We start from the raw sequence: 16,547 nt of genomic DNA on the forward strand, positions 1-16,547 counted from the left end.
TCCCTAATATGAGAAGTCCAAGGTTGTCATTACCAGCAAACTACTTTCCATACAGCCACGTAGTGACTGTGAATCTTATATGTTGTAATTCTTGCTCCATGTCTAACTGCTGTGGAAGGATGCGTTTCAGTATGCTGCATCTTCCAAAGCCCAAAATCTGTGCAACTACAAGGCCCATCATTTTGCAGCTTGTAACTAGCTCCCAGTGAACTACAAGTCACACTATTTTTACATTGTATCCTTCTCTATCCAACGTGTAGCTAATGCAAAATGATCGCTCAAAACTGTTAGTTTCTGACGACTTTTGAGCGATCATCTGTGTGTAAATGGGCCTTAACCTCAATTTAGAGACCATAAAACTCTCACATCCTTATCTGTGGACTAATTTATTCATCAGATCATCTTGTTCTGTTATTGTTATAAAAATTCAAATTAATCACACCATGTCTGTGCCCTTTTATGCGTATTTATGCTTTCTCAGATATATCCTAGTAGAAGCCTGATGAAGACACCTAAGTCATTTCGAAAGCTTGCTGCAACATGATTTCTTTTTGTCAGCCACTACAAGGTATCATATCTGCAAGATTACTTTGTTTCTCTTACTGAAAACAATTACATTTTAATCTACTGCCTAAGACTCACAAGATACCAACACTTTTCTCATATATTTGTAGCAAGCCGAAATCTCCAAAACAGTAAGCACAATAATTCACAGAGTATCATAGAAAGTTGCAGACATTTTGCTTTATGTAATTTGTATAAAACTAGACATCGGCTCTTTAAATCATCATGTGTCATTTTGCAGTTTTCAGCCTGGGCATTGGGTAAGTGTTGGTATGTCATACATTATGTCCTCATGGCTGCTGCGCATGCCATGGGTAATATGTATGTGTGAGTCTGTGAATAGACAGCGCATAACAATGGAGTAGGCACACAGCCCACCCTAGAACAAAGACATTTAGAAGATTTCTATATGTCCACCAGGTGGCGTCACAACCTCTGCCACAGCACATGGATATACAGCCAAGGATGGGGAGGAGGGAGGGCTGGAGGCAAAGAACAAATCATAATGCTTGAGCTTCATTCCCCCTGGAAGAGCAGAGCTGGTTGGATCAGCCGTACAGAGATGCCTGTGAGCTGGGAAGCAGGATCAGCCCTCTCCTCTCAGTATCTCCTGTCCCTCATCAGATGCTGAACATTGCCAACCCCCTTACCAATGCGGCACGACTGGGGGGCGCTCCACCTCTACCATATACTGACAGCACTGGGACTTGGAGGGTATCTTCCCATGGGCAAAAGGTGATATACCCCTCACCCGTCACTGGAAAATCTGCCCCAATCCCAAGGGAAGAAGCAACAGAAGCAGTCTACAAGAGTCATCCTCCCCTTTCCATCTGACAAAGCCGGTGGGTTAACCCTTTCTGCATGAGAAAACCTCAGAATAATCTCTGCACACCCTGCATGGACTGAGACTCCTCATCCGCCTTTGTCTATGTGAGATGTCTGCTACCCATGGATGATTGATTATATATGCTGCCTTAGTATTGACTATAACTCACATCTTCATCATCAGTCACCAATTTTCTTGCAATCCGGATAAACAACCAGATTGTGGCAGCAAAACAAGGACGGATCAATATAAGGTGTTATTGACGGTGGGCGAGAGCCAATCTCCAGCCACATCCCTCCATATCCCTGGTAACATCTGCCCCCCTCCTATCTGCAGTGCACATCTCAGAAAAAAAAGGATTGCAGGAAGACCACTAAGCTGGACGGAGGGAGCAGCATCTGAATGAAGGATTCATCCTCCAAGACCCTTCCTCCTTCTCCACCTCTCAGCAGACAGAAGACCCTGCAGATGAAGCTCCTCATTGATTGAATCATTTGCATTGAATGGACTACTCAAGGCCATAACAAGAATCGACTGCAGAGCCCAGAACAATCCATTTGGCAGAGACTGACACCCCGTTATTCAGAGGCACCTGCCCCCCATCGGTGCACATTGTTTAGGGGGCAACGGCGCTTGTGTCCTGCAATGCAGGCAACAAAGACCTGTCAATCTCATTCCTCAGTTTAATGCAATTCATCAAGCTCTAGCAGATTAGAAATTATTGGGCTCGTTGTCCTCCTCAGAGGCTCCTTGGCCTTGCCACTACCTTCGTCTTGCTTGTAAAGATCTCTGCCAGCATGGGCACTGTCTTGTCCCTGTCACCAGGCTCTCGGAAAGCCAGCCTGTATGATGATGGCTCCGGATCCCTTGCACATTACACAAGTGTCAGCAAGAGCAGCGGACAGAAGCCTGAAAAGGCACTGAAACGACACTCCATGTTCATCCCTGCTCTCACTTGGAAGAGACTAGTGGCTTCCACGAAGAAGAAGACGTCTAGAAAGGGAACTGCCAACAGTAATTACCAGAAGGATGTCGCCCATTTAAACCATGAGAATGTGAAAAAATCTTTATCATGTGCCAATCTCTCCAGCTATGATAGTCAACCACTGGCACCTCTTAGCTCAAAACAGATATCATCCATCAAGAAGGTCTCCAGCACCACTGGTGGTGGTGGTTCTCCAAAGAGGGTCATAGTCCAAGCCTCCACTGGTGAACTACTGAAATGCCTTGGAGAATTCCTCTGCAGGAGATGCTACCGACTGAAACACTTGTCCCCTACAGACCCTATTCTTTGGCTACGTAGTGTGGATCGCTCCTTGCTTCTCCAAGGATGGCAAGACCAGGCCTTCGTCACCCCGGCCAATGTGGTTTTTGTCTACTTGCTCTGCAGGGATGTTATTGATGGTGACTCTGTGGCTACTGAACATGACTTACAAGCTACTCTCTTGACCTGCTTATATCTATCCTACTCTTACATGGGCAATGAGATCTCCTACCCTCTCAAGCCTTTTTTGGTAGAAGCAGGCAAAGATGCCTTCTGGGACAGATGTCTTTGTATCATTGATGCTATGAGTGCCAAGATGTTAAGAATTAATGCTGACCCGCACTATTTCACCCAGGTGTTCGCTGACCTGAAAAACGAGGGCAATCGTGATGAATTCTCTAGAGTTCTTGACCGGTGACTGTCCTCCAGAGAGTAAACCAAGCTCTGTCACAGGTCAGGACTGATATCTACCATCTCTGGCCAACAACAATGATCCAGTAGCCAAAAAAAAAGAAATCTAAAAGGACAAAATGGGACCACATCAACCTTTTGTGCATTGTCTACGTTGAGTGGTGGTGGAAAATTCGAGGCAGCAAGACCACCGACCAATGTGCATCTTTCTTTTTAGGCCAACAAGTGCCTCGCACTCACATCGCCTCTTTTTCCTTTCCTTACAAGGAACGACGCGTTTCTTTTCCTCACACGTACATATGGGAAGCGGCTGCTCACATTCATTCCAAAGCAATCACCAGACTTTTGCCTCTCTTACAAATATGTACAATCCAGGAAAAAGAGACATTCAATGGACACCTTACTGCTCAGCTCACCATTTGAGGGTGCGATCTGGATGAATATTTGCAGTGATATAAGTAGGCCTGTCCTCTCATGGTTGGTGGGTTCAATTTCTGAAGATAGGTTATGGTGGAGGGTGCCATCCTCTTCCAAATCCCTACATGAATGTGACACTTGTGATGGGTCTGATGTTGCTTTACTTCGTGTGGAGACCCCATCGTGCCACCCTCATTACTTCTCCAAAAACTTCATTGTCAGAGATGAATATAATTCCACTGCAATTTAATGCTTTTAGCTCATGTTGACCTATTGGCCATGATGGTGTCTCATAGTCTTGGCCCCAGCTCTGGCCACTATGTCATTGATTTATTTCCAGGACTTGGGTTTCAATTATTTTGTAGCAATTTACAATATTGTGCCAGGCGACTATCAGTTATGGTAGAACATCACAGGGATGGCGGCCCTGATTGTGGTTGTAGTTGTGATGCTTGTATTTTAATGGGGAAGGAGGGGGTCTTGTAAGATCAGGGTGACCCATTATTTCTCAGTTCCTGTTGACTGACCTTCAGGATTACTTCTGGTCACTTAGTGGTAACACACTGATCCATGAGAATTGGATTGATGCTCTTTGAGTCCATGACATCTCCACAGAGCTGGCCTCTACGAAAGATAATTGGGGTCTGCATGGGACTAGTCATGGATCACCTTGTTTACATGGGTACTGCATACAAGTAACATGGATTATTTAAGATCTGAACATGTTACAATTTATTTGATACATTTTGCACATGATGGGGGGAGGATTTTTTTTTTACTGTGTCTTGGTACAGTGTTAAGTTTATAGGCCATGCCTGGTATTTCTCTATATGTGATCTGATGATGGGCCGGGTCTCGCCACAATGTGTCTAGTGCAGCTTGCACATTAGATATATAACGTAACATTTAAAGTACATCAGATCTTATGCAACTTGTTGTATTTTGTAGGTAAAGGAGGGCCCATCCTTTGCTCTTCACTATATGAGCAGCCATTTTGTAGGCTAATCCAGTATTAAGTCTAACAGCTAGATACATGAGGCATCGTGTACCTCGTGCCTCTAGTATATCACCATTAAATTAATGGGTTGGAATGTTGTACGACTCACAAAATTACCGCTACAAATTGACATCCAAAGCATTTTTTAATTTAATTTTTCCTAGGACTGTACGGTGGTGGACCAGGTCCGGTCCGGCCCTTTCCATTTCCTATGTGCAATGTGGATATTTGGGGCACGCTGCATGCCTGATGTTCCTGCACATGTGTGTTTATGTGTCAGTATTGTGGGCTGTCACGTGGTCCCTGTGCACTGAGATATGATAGAGCTGGGTGCTAATTGTGCCCCCCAGCCATCCTCTGCTGTGGAGGGGTGACCTACATCTCCGCCTGTGTCTGCAGAGTGAGCAGCCGGGAAAAGAAAAGAACAAAAACAACATTTCTAGAGAATTACTCCACACTATGATGAGGATTGCATTGCATGCTGGGTATTTTATGAGTTCTATAAATTTGGCTGAAGATCCTGATTTTCTCATTATCTACTGGCTGCCATATTAGCCCAATCCAATTCATTCTCTTAGCATATGTCAGTTAGATGGTTTTGCACCCATGGAACATTGCTGTGCTATAGGATTACCTTTACGGGTGATTGGAGACAGCTGTTCTGTTTCCTATATGTCAGCATTAGTATTTGAAACCATTGATATTTATGGGGCACAGAGCACCTCATGCCTCACTGATGCCAGTAGTTTCCATTGCATTTTAGTATATCTGTTCTGTTCTAATCTACAGGGCAGATTAGTAATCTGGTGCCAACACAAGATGAATTCTCCAGCAGATACCCAGGTATTTTTTATTTGGCTCACTGGTGCCCCTTAAGGTTGGCATCTGCGCTTGTTACGAGTTACAGCACCCGTAGGCATCATGGTACTAAAAGTGCGGTGGCAGATGTTGTTCAGCTGTATAAGGTGTTCTTTGTTAGGACTACAAATTGCAGTATAGCTCTTTATGGGTGATTGTGAATCTGGGCTTTGCAGGCAGTGGAGGAGAGGATGATCACCCGGAAGGTTTTTGTGCTGTCTTGTTGGTGCCCAGCAAGAAAAGGATCCAGCATCCGTAGAATCATGGCTTTATTGAAGCATATTAAGATCCCAACAAAAAGGACATACAATGGCGCAACAAACTGACGCGTTTCAAGCTGCAGTTACAGCTTGAAACATGTTGGATTGTTGTGCCATTGTATGTCATTCCTGTTGGGATTTTAATATGCTTCAATAAAGCCGTGATGCTGGATCCTTTTCTTGCTGTCTTTTGCAGTTGATCCCAGTTAAGTCCGTGCATCCTGCTGGGGGGCAGATTCATTTTCTCTGTATGCCTTGTAGGTGTAGAGCTACTGTTGAATTTCAGGGATAATCCAGTAGTTTGCAAACTGTAGCTCTCCTGCAGTTGGGGTTACTTTAACTCCTAGCATGTTGGAAGTTAATGTTCCCCAACATCCGAACAGCCACAGTTTGAAGACAGCTTGTAGAATATATTTTTGGGGTTGTTGACTAAATGCCCAGTCATCCATGAACAGCATTGGCACCAATCCTGAGGAGCTCCTTATTATTACAGCATCCAGGCGCTAGCTGGGGGACAACTGTGCGTCACCGTATATATCATCCTCCTACCTTTAGAGGTGTCAGACGTGAGATATACTGATAATACATAAATCAGCATTATATAACAGGTCATAATGGGAGACGTGGGCAGATCAGAACAAAGCCAGAGTCATTCTGGGGCTGTACTGCCAGCCGCATGAGTTCATTTCCAAGATTTCACATATTTTATATCCATGAACCTCTATGAAGAGACATGAACATAGCTGCATGTGAAGAGGGGGATAAGCTGCTGTTAACACCTGTGACAGCAGCTTATCTCCCGCAGGAACAAAGGATCAGGCATTTTTAACTTGATGTCTGCAGTCAGGACCACCCCACACACATTAGATAGTCAGCAGGCCCCACCGACATCAGCAGGTTTGGCTTACTTTCCTCCAATGTGTGTGGGGCACCTTAACTCCACTGCTGTCAATCGCTGTAACCGCAGCTTATCTCCCGCAGGAACAAAGGATCGAGTATTTTTAACTCGATATTTGCAGTCAGGATTCCTACTCACACATTAGATAGTTGGCTGGCCCCACCGACATCGGCAGATTCGGCTGACTTTCCTCTGATGTGTGTGCCCTAACTCCACTGCTGTTGCTATATTCCCCAGTATAACCAGTATTACACACCTCTGCAGTATCCATGTTAACCTCCTTTTATAGAATAAATTGTAAAGCATGCTCACTCTTGAGTACTGAGGTTACAGGCAGTTCTAGCTTCTGTAGAGTAGACTGCTTCTCCATGCTGTAGACACCAAGCAATGGGTGGTGGAGTTGGGGTCAAACTTTCAAAAGTCTTTTAAAAACTTTGTCCTATGTGTGGCCGGTTTTAACAATCCCTACACGTGTCATAATGAGGAGACTCCATCCCATCATGACTCAAAATAGCTCTATACATACTCTGAGCTGCCCTGGGTACACATAGAGATCTTCAAAAATAGAGAGTTTATATAATTTTATTTGATTAAACTGAGGCTAATAAGATGCATAACAATACTGACGATGTGTCCTGATTAGAGATGAGCGAACGTGTTCGGCCACGCCCCTTTTTCGCCCGAATACCGCGAACTCCGAGTACTTCCGTACTCGGGCGAAAAAGTTCGGGGGGCGCCGGGGGGCGGGGAGAGGCGTGGCGGTGCGGGGGGTAGCAGCGGGGAACAGGGGGGAGCCCTCTCTCCCTCTCCCCCCCACTCCCCACTGCTACCCCCCATGCCGCCACGGCGCCCCCCGAACTTTTTCGCCCGAGTACGGAAGTACTCGGAGTTTGCGGTATTCGGGCGAAAAAGGGGCGTGGCCGAACACGTTCGCTCATCTCTAGTCCTGATGTTAGATTGACTTTTTTTTGAGCCTCCCAATGACCTGGAATGACCAGATCCTTGCCTGGGCGAGCAGCAATGTGATTGCCTAGTAGAGCATGAGGGTTCAGATCTGTTACTTTACTATGTTAGCTGTGCAGAGGTTCACAGAATGATTTATCTCCAATATTTAAAGGGATTTCTCAGCATTAGAAATACATGGCAGCTTTCTTCCATAAATAGTGCCACATCTGTCTGCAGGATATGTCTGGTATTGCAGGTCAGCTTCACAGAAGTCAATGGCAGGGTACCTCTACATAGGACAACTATCTGGTGTATAATTGCTCGAAACAGCAAATTCAAGCAATAGTTGTTCAATGTAAAACCAGCCACCAACAGGGTGATCAGTGATATATCACTAGTTTTTCGTTTTAGCTTACCAAAAAATAGTCACTGTTTGATAAAAAGTTGACTGGTGTAAAGTCACAGTCATTCGGATTTGAATGACTTGTGCACGAATTTGCATGGAGATCCCCTCTATGAACGATATTTCGACAAAGAACTAATTAACAATCATTGCTCTGTGCTTTAACGACTTTTCTGCGTGACTATCTGAACTACAGTCGCTCCGAATGAAGATGCAAGTAACCTGTGGACAGACGTGGCGTTATTTTTGGATGAAAGCAGCCATATTGTTCTAAGATCTTGACAACTACTTTAATTGTTTGGGTGACCAATGATATATCCGGGCTGACTAAATCATAGATGCAAATATTTAGATGTTCCAACATGTATTCATAACAGAAATAGAGAAATTTTGTTTCAATCCCCCCCCCCAAAAGTTTTAATTATACTTACAAAAACATGAGTGATAATGCCCCCCAGATGAGAAAACTTTGTGAAATTTTCCACTAAAGGTTTCAGATGTTGGATCCTTGTGGATGGAGCTTATCAGTCAGCCTATTAACCCCCATGTTAATGATAGTAATGTATAACAATTTCCTAATTACCCAATTTGCTAATTTAATAGCCAATGGGAGGCAATCAGAGTTTTCCCATTGCATCCCAAACCTTGGCCAATGGATTCACCCAATGGATCAGCTCAATCTGCTCATCCCTACCCAGAATCATAACGTGAAGATAATAGAAATTCTTCAATGTGACTGCTCCAAGCTGGCATTTAATATGGGAGGACACTGGGTAAATACCCTACAACATAGTGGTGGAGTATGGCGCTGTACTGTATATATTAGAGGCGGTGATATTTTTCATGTCTCGGTGTGTGTGCTGCATGAATTCAGTGTTTGAAGATTTTTCCCGCAATTTGTAAATTATTTAATTTATAAGGGAACGGAAAAAAAAAATTATCAAAAAATGTGAAAAAAAGTCACCTTCTCGCGTTTTCCTTTGTGTTTTTATGGACGACGCTCTTTTTTGTTTGTAGAGACTCTTTTCTATGTGCAGACACTGGATATTTTTGTTTTACTTCTTGACTCGAGGAGCGGGAGCCTCGTTGGGGCTTCATACTCAACCGAGGAATTACAAAAACAAAAAAAAGCAAAAAGTCTCTTTCCACTGGAGGGATCGATCTGGGTCCAGGCTCCTTGTACTCTGCCTTGGATTATGCGTTGACTATGGACGATGGGACGAGCTCCAAAATGTCCACTAAAAGCTTCACCTCAGGAAGTACAATGAACACACAAAACATGGCCGCCTGTGTCACCCGTGTATGATGTGTACATGTTGATGTCAGGATGGAGTTGGAAGGCGAGAAATGTGGTCGGGACATTTTTGAGAGGGGGGGAGGGGGAATAAAGTGGTTATTTGTAGGTTTGTCTTGTCTGTGCAGGATGTGTGGTTGGTGGATTGAAGCTGGGTACTGCGGGTAATGTGGGCACTGTGGGGACAGAACGCTCTCACCCTCTTACTGATGGGACAGTGGCACTTTTCAATAAAATAAAACGTTGAAAAAAGGATTTTTGTTCCGTCTCCTTACTTTGCATTACACTGATGTTTTTGAAAATTTGGGGGAAATTATATTTCATTGAATCCACGAGAACAGAGAAATATCCAGGGGTGGAAAAATGTCCTACTTCCATAGGGACAGCCTGGGATGGTCAAACAGGCCCATTCTCCAACCTTCCTATAGCAGCTTGCTATAGGCTGAATGCACATGACCGGTCGGATTCCGTTTGCAAGATCCAACAGCGGAATCCGATCTGGTGCCTGACCGGTCAGCCCTGCATACCTCTCCGCATGCTTCTTCTTCTGCACTGCGGATGTGCCGGCCGTCGTGCCAGCCGGCTCTTCCGCAGTACAGATGTGACCACGCTATCACTAGGCAATGACGCTGATCCCGTGGCCTTTCCACAATGATGATTGCAGAAGGGCCGCGGGACGGACGGCTTACATTGACTTTAATGGAAGCCATCCGCACGGAATCTGGCTCACAATAGAGCATGCTGTGATTTTCCCCCTGTGAGCGGAAAATTGCAATTGATTTCCGCTCGTTGGCATGGAAACCCGCTTTTACATTGCATGCTATGGCAGGTATATGGCAGGTAACCGGCAAATCCGACCATGTGCATTGGGCCTTAGTTATATAAAGATTCCAATCATATCCGAAGCAGCGTTTATAAATCAGGATTACTTTAACCAGGTCATCAATAGCTGATTGGTGGGGGTCTGCTGGTCAGGTTCCTCTCCAATCAGCTGACTGCTGCTGTCATTTCAGTTTATACCAGGCACTGTACATTGTATAGTGGCTGCACTTGGTTTGGCAGCTCAGTCCCACTCACTTGAATGGGACTGAGCTGCTCTCCAAAGAAGAGGCCACAGCTCGTGAATGGACGATTTCCAATAATTGAGTTCCGGGCGTAATTAGTGGTGAAATTGCCCATTTACATGATCGGGAGCTGCGTGTTGCATGCTATACAGCTCCTACAGGAGTCTATGGAAACTCATGCACATTGCGCACCAAAGATAGGTCAGGACCTATCTTTTCCCGCAGCACGGACCTTAGATGCGCGGATTGCAGTCACGCATGTCCTATCTTTTTAAGGTGCAAGTTTTTTGCACATCTAAAATTCCTTCATCTGAACATTTCTATAGGAAACCTTTGGTTCTAATAGACACGATTTTTGACGCACCTATTCTGCGAGAAAACGACGCCTGTGTGAAAGATCCCTGCATGACAGGTGCACAGAGCACTTCTGTAGCAGGCCTCCTGTAGCAGAATCTAGCTCTGGCAGCAGCGGCGTCCGCACGTACCTGCTCTGTCAGCTTCTTTTCTGTACTGCGGAGGGACCTAGTGGCTCGCCGTCGCACATGTGCAGTACAGACTTTTTTTTTCTAAATTTTTTCCTTGCACCGTTGCTAGGTGACGACACGGGATCCGCGCCCTGCCTGCAATGTTTATTGCAGAGGGGCCGCGGATCGGACGGCTTCCATTGACTTCAATGGAAGCCGTCCATGTGGAATCTGCGCAAAATTGGAAGAATTGATTTCCCATAGCATGCTATTGGCGCTATTTGCGGATTCCGCAGCAAATATCCGCCCGTGGGCAGGCTTTACTGCGAGGTGCAGATAACCTGGAGACACACTGTAAGTGACTCCTAGCAGAATTGTAAATGCAGCTCTGATGACATCGCTGATTACTATTTGTTACAATGTATCCGTTATAAGAATCTGTGAAGTAAGCAACATCAGCAGAAAGCTCCCTACTGCTCTGGACTGGCTCCAGGCTGATGGCTGCTAGGGCGTGATTTAGTCCCATTAATAGGATGAAACAAAACCATTGGTTTCAATGGTTTTGTCTTCATCAGTGGTATTCTCGCCCCTAATAGTACGAGCGAGAAAAAAAAGGGGAAGACCTAGTTCCTGCTGTTTTTCCAAAATTTGCGCACTGTGGCACAGAGTTTGAATGGCCCAGAAAAAAAAAAATCCCTGTTCATGCACAACTATGCTCCATAGCGATAAGCGTAGTTGTGCATACGCCCCTGTGTTTTTGCCCTTAGGGTACATTTACATGGGTGATTTTCTTGCATGATTTCTGTGCGTTGCAAGATGCATGGGAAAAGAACCCATTGTTTTTAATGGGTCTATTTGTATGTGCGATGCGAGAAGAAGCGACGTGAAAGAAAGATTGCAGCATGTCCTATTTTTGGGCGATTCTATTTAAGAATCACCCATTCTTCTCTATGGGAGCTTAAAAAAAGCAAATCACGCTTGCTTGTACATGTGAGTGCGCTGCAATGAGATTTTGCTCCCATACGGAATAACAGGTGATTTTAGGCCGGCTTCACACGCGGAATTCCGCAGCGGAGCCCATCACAGCGTCCCCCCAGAGACCCCAATACTTACCTCCGGATCCGGTGTCCTACGTCCCGCATGACGCTTCGGCGCTCATGCGCAATAGAGCGCGTGACGCACCGGCCGCGTCATATGACACGCCCACAGCGTCACATGACGCGTCGGCCGCGTCATATGATGCGGCTGGTGGTAGGCGGGGAAGCGGTTTCACGCTATCTTCCGCTGTGCTACAGCGGAAGAGAGCGTGATGGACGGCTTCCATTGACTGCAATGGAAGCTGTTCGCGCGTACACCCGCGGCAAATAGAGCATGCCGCGGGTGAAAACGGGTGATTTTATGGTGCGGAATTCCGCGGTGGAATTCCGCACCGTAAGCATTGTGCTATTAGGTTCAATAGAACCTAATAGCTGCGGGCAACGCAGCGGATTTCCGCCCTTAGTATGTGTGAAAATTGCAAATGCAGTGATGCGTTTTTCTTACAAAATGCATCACACCCGCATGAACATCATGGCTTTGCAAGTATGATATTGGTCCAAGTTTCTCAGACCGCTATCACACTTGCCAAGTAAATGAATCCTTACTTGTCCCGATTGCAACAAATGGAATTCTCAACCCTCAGGCTGCTTCCACACGGGCAACAAATTTACATGATTTTGTAGCGATGCGACAGCACTACAAACCGCACGTATGTGAAGCCCGTGCTTTCCAATAGTTTTCTTCACATTAGCAACATTTTCTCTGAGGCTATGTTGCTAGAAAAAAAATCGTGTCATGCGTTATCTTTCCGCTATGTGCTATTTTTTGTAGCCCATGTTTCCTCATGGGCTGTTTATCGTATAGCATGTACTTGTAATTTTCGTGCTATGCGATACATTTTTATGTTAGAAACTCCTATTAACTTTCTCATCATAAAATCGTGCGATTGCATAGCACAAAAAAAATCTCGGGTAGCAGCGAAGCGATGCAACATTTTTCACAAGTACAAAAGCATCACTAAAGGCTCAGTCACATGGACACCGATCCGCCCGTGTTTCTGCACAATTAAGACCGCTGCACTGCCGGAAGAAAGAACACATGGCTGGCCATGGAGCCTGTCATGCAGAGAGTCATCCGCATGCAGTGCGGCCGTCTTATCCTGCAGAAACACGGGCAGATCGGCGCCCATGTGACGGAGCCCAAACGCTACAAAATCGCGTGTACAAAGCTGTGATATCGCAGCGATTTTGTAGCGGTGATATCACTGTCGCCCGTGTGAAAGAGGCCTAACTGTAAACCCCAAGTCAACATGTACAATGCAATTTCTAGAATGTGTGAAACTTGATGTAAGAGGGGGCCACAACTTGAGTCAGGTCATGTGACTATTTTAAACCCTCTAAAGGGCCTTTTACACAGGCACATGATCGTGAATGAAGGTCCTTCCACCAAGTAATCTGCCCATGTGAAGGTGCTGCTGCTCTGGAGTCTTTGGTCGGCGGCACACATTGTGTACTAGTTTTCTCATTTTTCAGCACTGAAATTCTGCGACGATGTACAGTACAACTTTAGTGAAAGGGTTTTAAAGTTTACTTTGTTAGCTGCCAGGCTGCTTGTGAACGGTTATGTGGGTGTTCATATTTATGTATGTCTTGCCTTTGGGCTTAAACATATGGGCGCATGTGCGAATACACTTGCCGGTACGTACCATAATTGCGCATGAACCAGTGATTTTTTTTTTGACTATTCAAACTCTGTGGTATTGCACGCAGGTTTAAAAAAGAAACAAACAGGTAGATAGGTCCTGCCCTATCTTTTCTCACACAAGACAGATCGAGCAAGTCCGATCTTTTCTTGCGCATTGTAATACTGCGCAAGAATCCCACAAAACAAAACCATTTAGTATGGTCATTTTTTGCGGCCGTGATTCTCACGGATGCAAAAAGCTCCAGATTCTCAGCCATCTGTTGAAGCCCTTAGGCCAGTTTCACAGGAGCGCTAATCTTGCGCGAGTTTTCTGAATTGTGAGACTCACAAAACTTGCGCAAATGTGAACACCATTCTTTTCAATGGAGACACACATAAGAGTAATGTTTTCCCAAGAATTTGTGGTATGTCCTATTTGTTTGCGTTCTCTCGGAACGCATCGCCCATTGATTTCAATGGGACCTTAAATACATTGCATGGCTCTTGCATGTTGCGTGATGTGAATGCGAGGGCGATCCGAAGTTTCCCATTGAAATCAATGGAAAACACTTCTTATTCTGTATCGCTCGTGAAACTCGCCCGAGAAGATCGGAATTTCACAAAAGCGATGCGAGATGTTTTTGCCTGAAAATCACTTCACATTCTGGGGGAAAATGCATGTTGATGAGCATAATATTGGACCAAGTTTCTCGGAGTATTGACTATGGGAGTGCCATATACAATACAGACAGTGAGGAGGGGGGTGAGAGCTGAGTAGGTCTGGGTATACTTGCATCCAGATGGGTGACCGGACATTCCTCCATATGGCTAATTGTGGATACAACTTTCAGGCCTCAATTCTAAAAGGAAGAGCAGCTCTGAGACACAAACTGCAACTCTAACAAGTGAAATGCTGAGCAGGCTGACAGAATGGGAGCCTCTATAAGTGCATATAAGGTTTATTATTTGGCATTTTTATAAAATTACTTGACTTTTAACCAGCAAAATTCTTAGCAATTCCTCAGTTCTGGGCTCAGATCCTCGGCCAGTGCAGCACCAAACCGTGGCGGCTCTTACGGAACTCCGGCTTTGTTACATCAGTTTTCAACTCTACGGAGATAATTCGCTGTTTGCCTCGTACGTTCATCTGGATGCAGTCGGTGACTTTCACTGAGAGCTCTTGATGTGTTCTGTGGAAAGAAGAGAGCAATAAGCAAACAGACCTATTATACTCCAATCCCATACGAAGCTGCCACATGGAATCAATGGTGCTGCCAGATGCACCCCTAGTAACTTAGCAGAGCTCCCAGAATGCTCTACTCTCTGCTCTATTGCATTGTGAGAGATTCCGTTATTTCCTATATGAAAATACTAGCTGATATACCCGGCCTCACCTGAGTTAATTTGATACAGGTACGTGTTGTTTTGCATGGAAAATTTTACAGCGCAGCTTTCATGTTACCTCAGCAGTATAATATATAACAACCAATCACAGCGCAGCTTTCATGTTACCTCAGCGGTATAATATATAACAACCAATCACATCACAGCTTTCATGTTTGTACGACAAATTTCATGTTTGTACGACATCGAAAAGTTTGAGAATTAGTTTGGTACATTACACAGGGGCCCCAATACTTTTGCCCTTAGCATTGAATACTCGAGTTGTGACCCCTTTACTTTTTTTATTTAGGACCTAAAGAATGCTTCTGCCAAATTTCATGTTTGTACGACACCGGGAAGTTAGAGAATTAGTGTCAGTCAGTGAGGGCTTTCACTAATATATATATATATATATATATATATATATATATATATATATTATATATATATATATATATATATATAGTAAATGTTAACTGCCCAATGTAACAGCAGGTTTGATTTTGCTGTCTGCCTAATAAGAAAACCAGTTGAAACTGCAGCTTTGGATGTGACTGGAGTAAAATACATTGTGTAACGTAAGAACAGCACAAGGTGAGTAAAGCCTAATATATTGATAGAACTTCACCTGTGAATTGCTGCTGATCAATTAGTGGGTGGATATCGGGGTGCATTTATATTATGATATTCCAACACTGGTGCCTACCAGAGCAATCAGCTACCAGGGTGCGCAGTGAGGAAGGGGCAAATTGCACTGTGTGCCCTCACCATCCAGAAGTTGAAAATCAATGCAAACCTGTAGGCAGCATATTTATCAGTTAAGCCAGAGGGCCCCCATAATTACCAGTCCTAGTGCCCCATGATAGCCACAGAACCCCATAACTGTCAGCCACAATACTCCCGTAATGCAAGTCATAAGACTTCCATAATTCCTAGCCACAGTGCCCCATGATGATAGCCATAAAGCCCCCCAATAATTGTTTATCAAAGTGCACCCTTAATACCAGTATCGTCCTCCCCATAACCAGAGGTATATTTTGATTCTGGTACAAAATCGGTTCCGGCTGACATACTGCGACATTGCAGGATTGTCTGAAGTGGTCACAATGATGCACTAAGAGGCTGCAGAAGAACTGGGTAGCCTGACCATATGGACAGTGCTGAGGGATACTTGCTGGGGACCCCACTGATCTCCAGAAGGCCAGGGCCACAGTATTGAGTACAACATGGCGACTCTTCAGCGTTTCCCTAAAACGCGCAGCCCAGCTAGGGATCGGATCGGAATCTCACTTACTTGACTAGGTTGATGGTGCCTCGGCACATATTGTGTCTCCTCGTTACTATTGGACTAAGTACCTACTCTGTGCACCATGAGGACAACCTGCATGACCCATGACCCTGAGGTCAGAAGGCACATACAACCTTTGATGACCATCTAGTCCAGCACTGAATGAAGGTAACTAATGGTCCTTTTACATGGGCTCATTCTTCTGAACGCTTGTTTGCCCAATGATTGGGTTGTGGGACCAATGATCAGGAGACGATTGAGCAAACGCTCAAGTGTCAGCAGATCCGTTGCTCGCTGCTCGGTTGTACATCCCCCTGGTGTAAAAAGAGAGACTATGCAATCGATCAATAACAGTTGTATGGAGACGAAAGATCGTGTTAGCAATTGGCCATCTGCCCGTGTACACAGAGGTAAATGACCACTGATTGGCAAGCTCATTATCAGTCAGTGGTCGTCAGCATGGGCAAAAGGACCATAAGGAACTTCTAAT

At 44.9% G+C, this 16,547-nt stretch overlaps 2 protein-coding genes across 2 annotated transcripts in view; one reads left to right on the forward strand and one right to left on the reverse strand.

The window, feature by feature from the left end:
* The first annotated feature begins 1,182 nt into the window (after nt 1-1,182).
* Nucleotides 1,183-4,047, forward strand: LOC136586821 (cyclin-dependent kinase 5 activator 1-like). Its single transcript, XM_066585057.1, has one exon. The coding sequence runs from the start codon at nt 2,188-2,190 to the stop codon at nt 3,070-3,072; it is 885 nt and encodes a 294-aa protein (XP_066441154.1). The 5' UTR covers nt 1,183-2,187; the 3' UTR covers nt 3,073-4,047.
* A 10,282-nt stretch (nt 4,048-14,329) lies between these two features.
* LOC136586513 (unconventional myosin-Ig-like) overlaps nt 14,330-16,547 on the reverse strand; it is a 174,755-nt gene continuing 172,537 nt past the window's right edge. Inside the window, exon 22 of the mRNA XM_066584633.1 lies at nt 14,330-14,576. Within this exon, the coding sequence (XP_066440730.1) occupies nt 14,420-14,576 (157 nt within the window). The 3' untranslated portion in view covers nt 14,330-14,419. The remainder of the gene's footprint in view (nt 14,577-16,547) is intronic.

This window comes from Eleutherodactylus coqui, chromosome 12 (genome assembly GCF_035609145.1).
Source record: "Eleutherodactylus coqui strain aEleCoq1 chromosome 12, aEleCoq1.hap1, whole genome shotgun sequence".
Lineage (NCBI taxonomy): Eukaryota > Metazoa > Chordata > Amphibia > Anura > Eleutherodactylidae > Eleutherodactylus > Eleutherodactylus coqui.

What these genes read in the sequence shown, in the direction of transcription:
- LOC136586821 (XM_066585057.1), top strand. Translation starts at nt 2,188, where the DNA reads ATGGGCACTGTCTTGTCCCTGTCACCAGGCTCTCGGAAAGCCAGCCTG.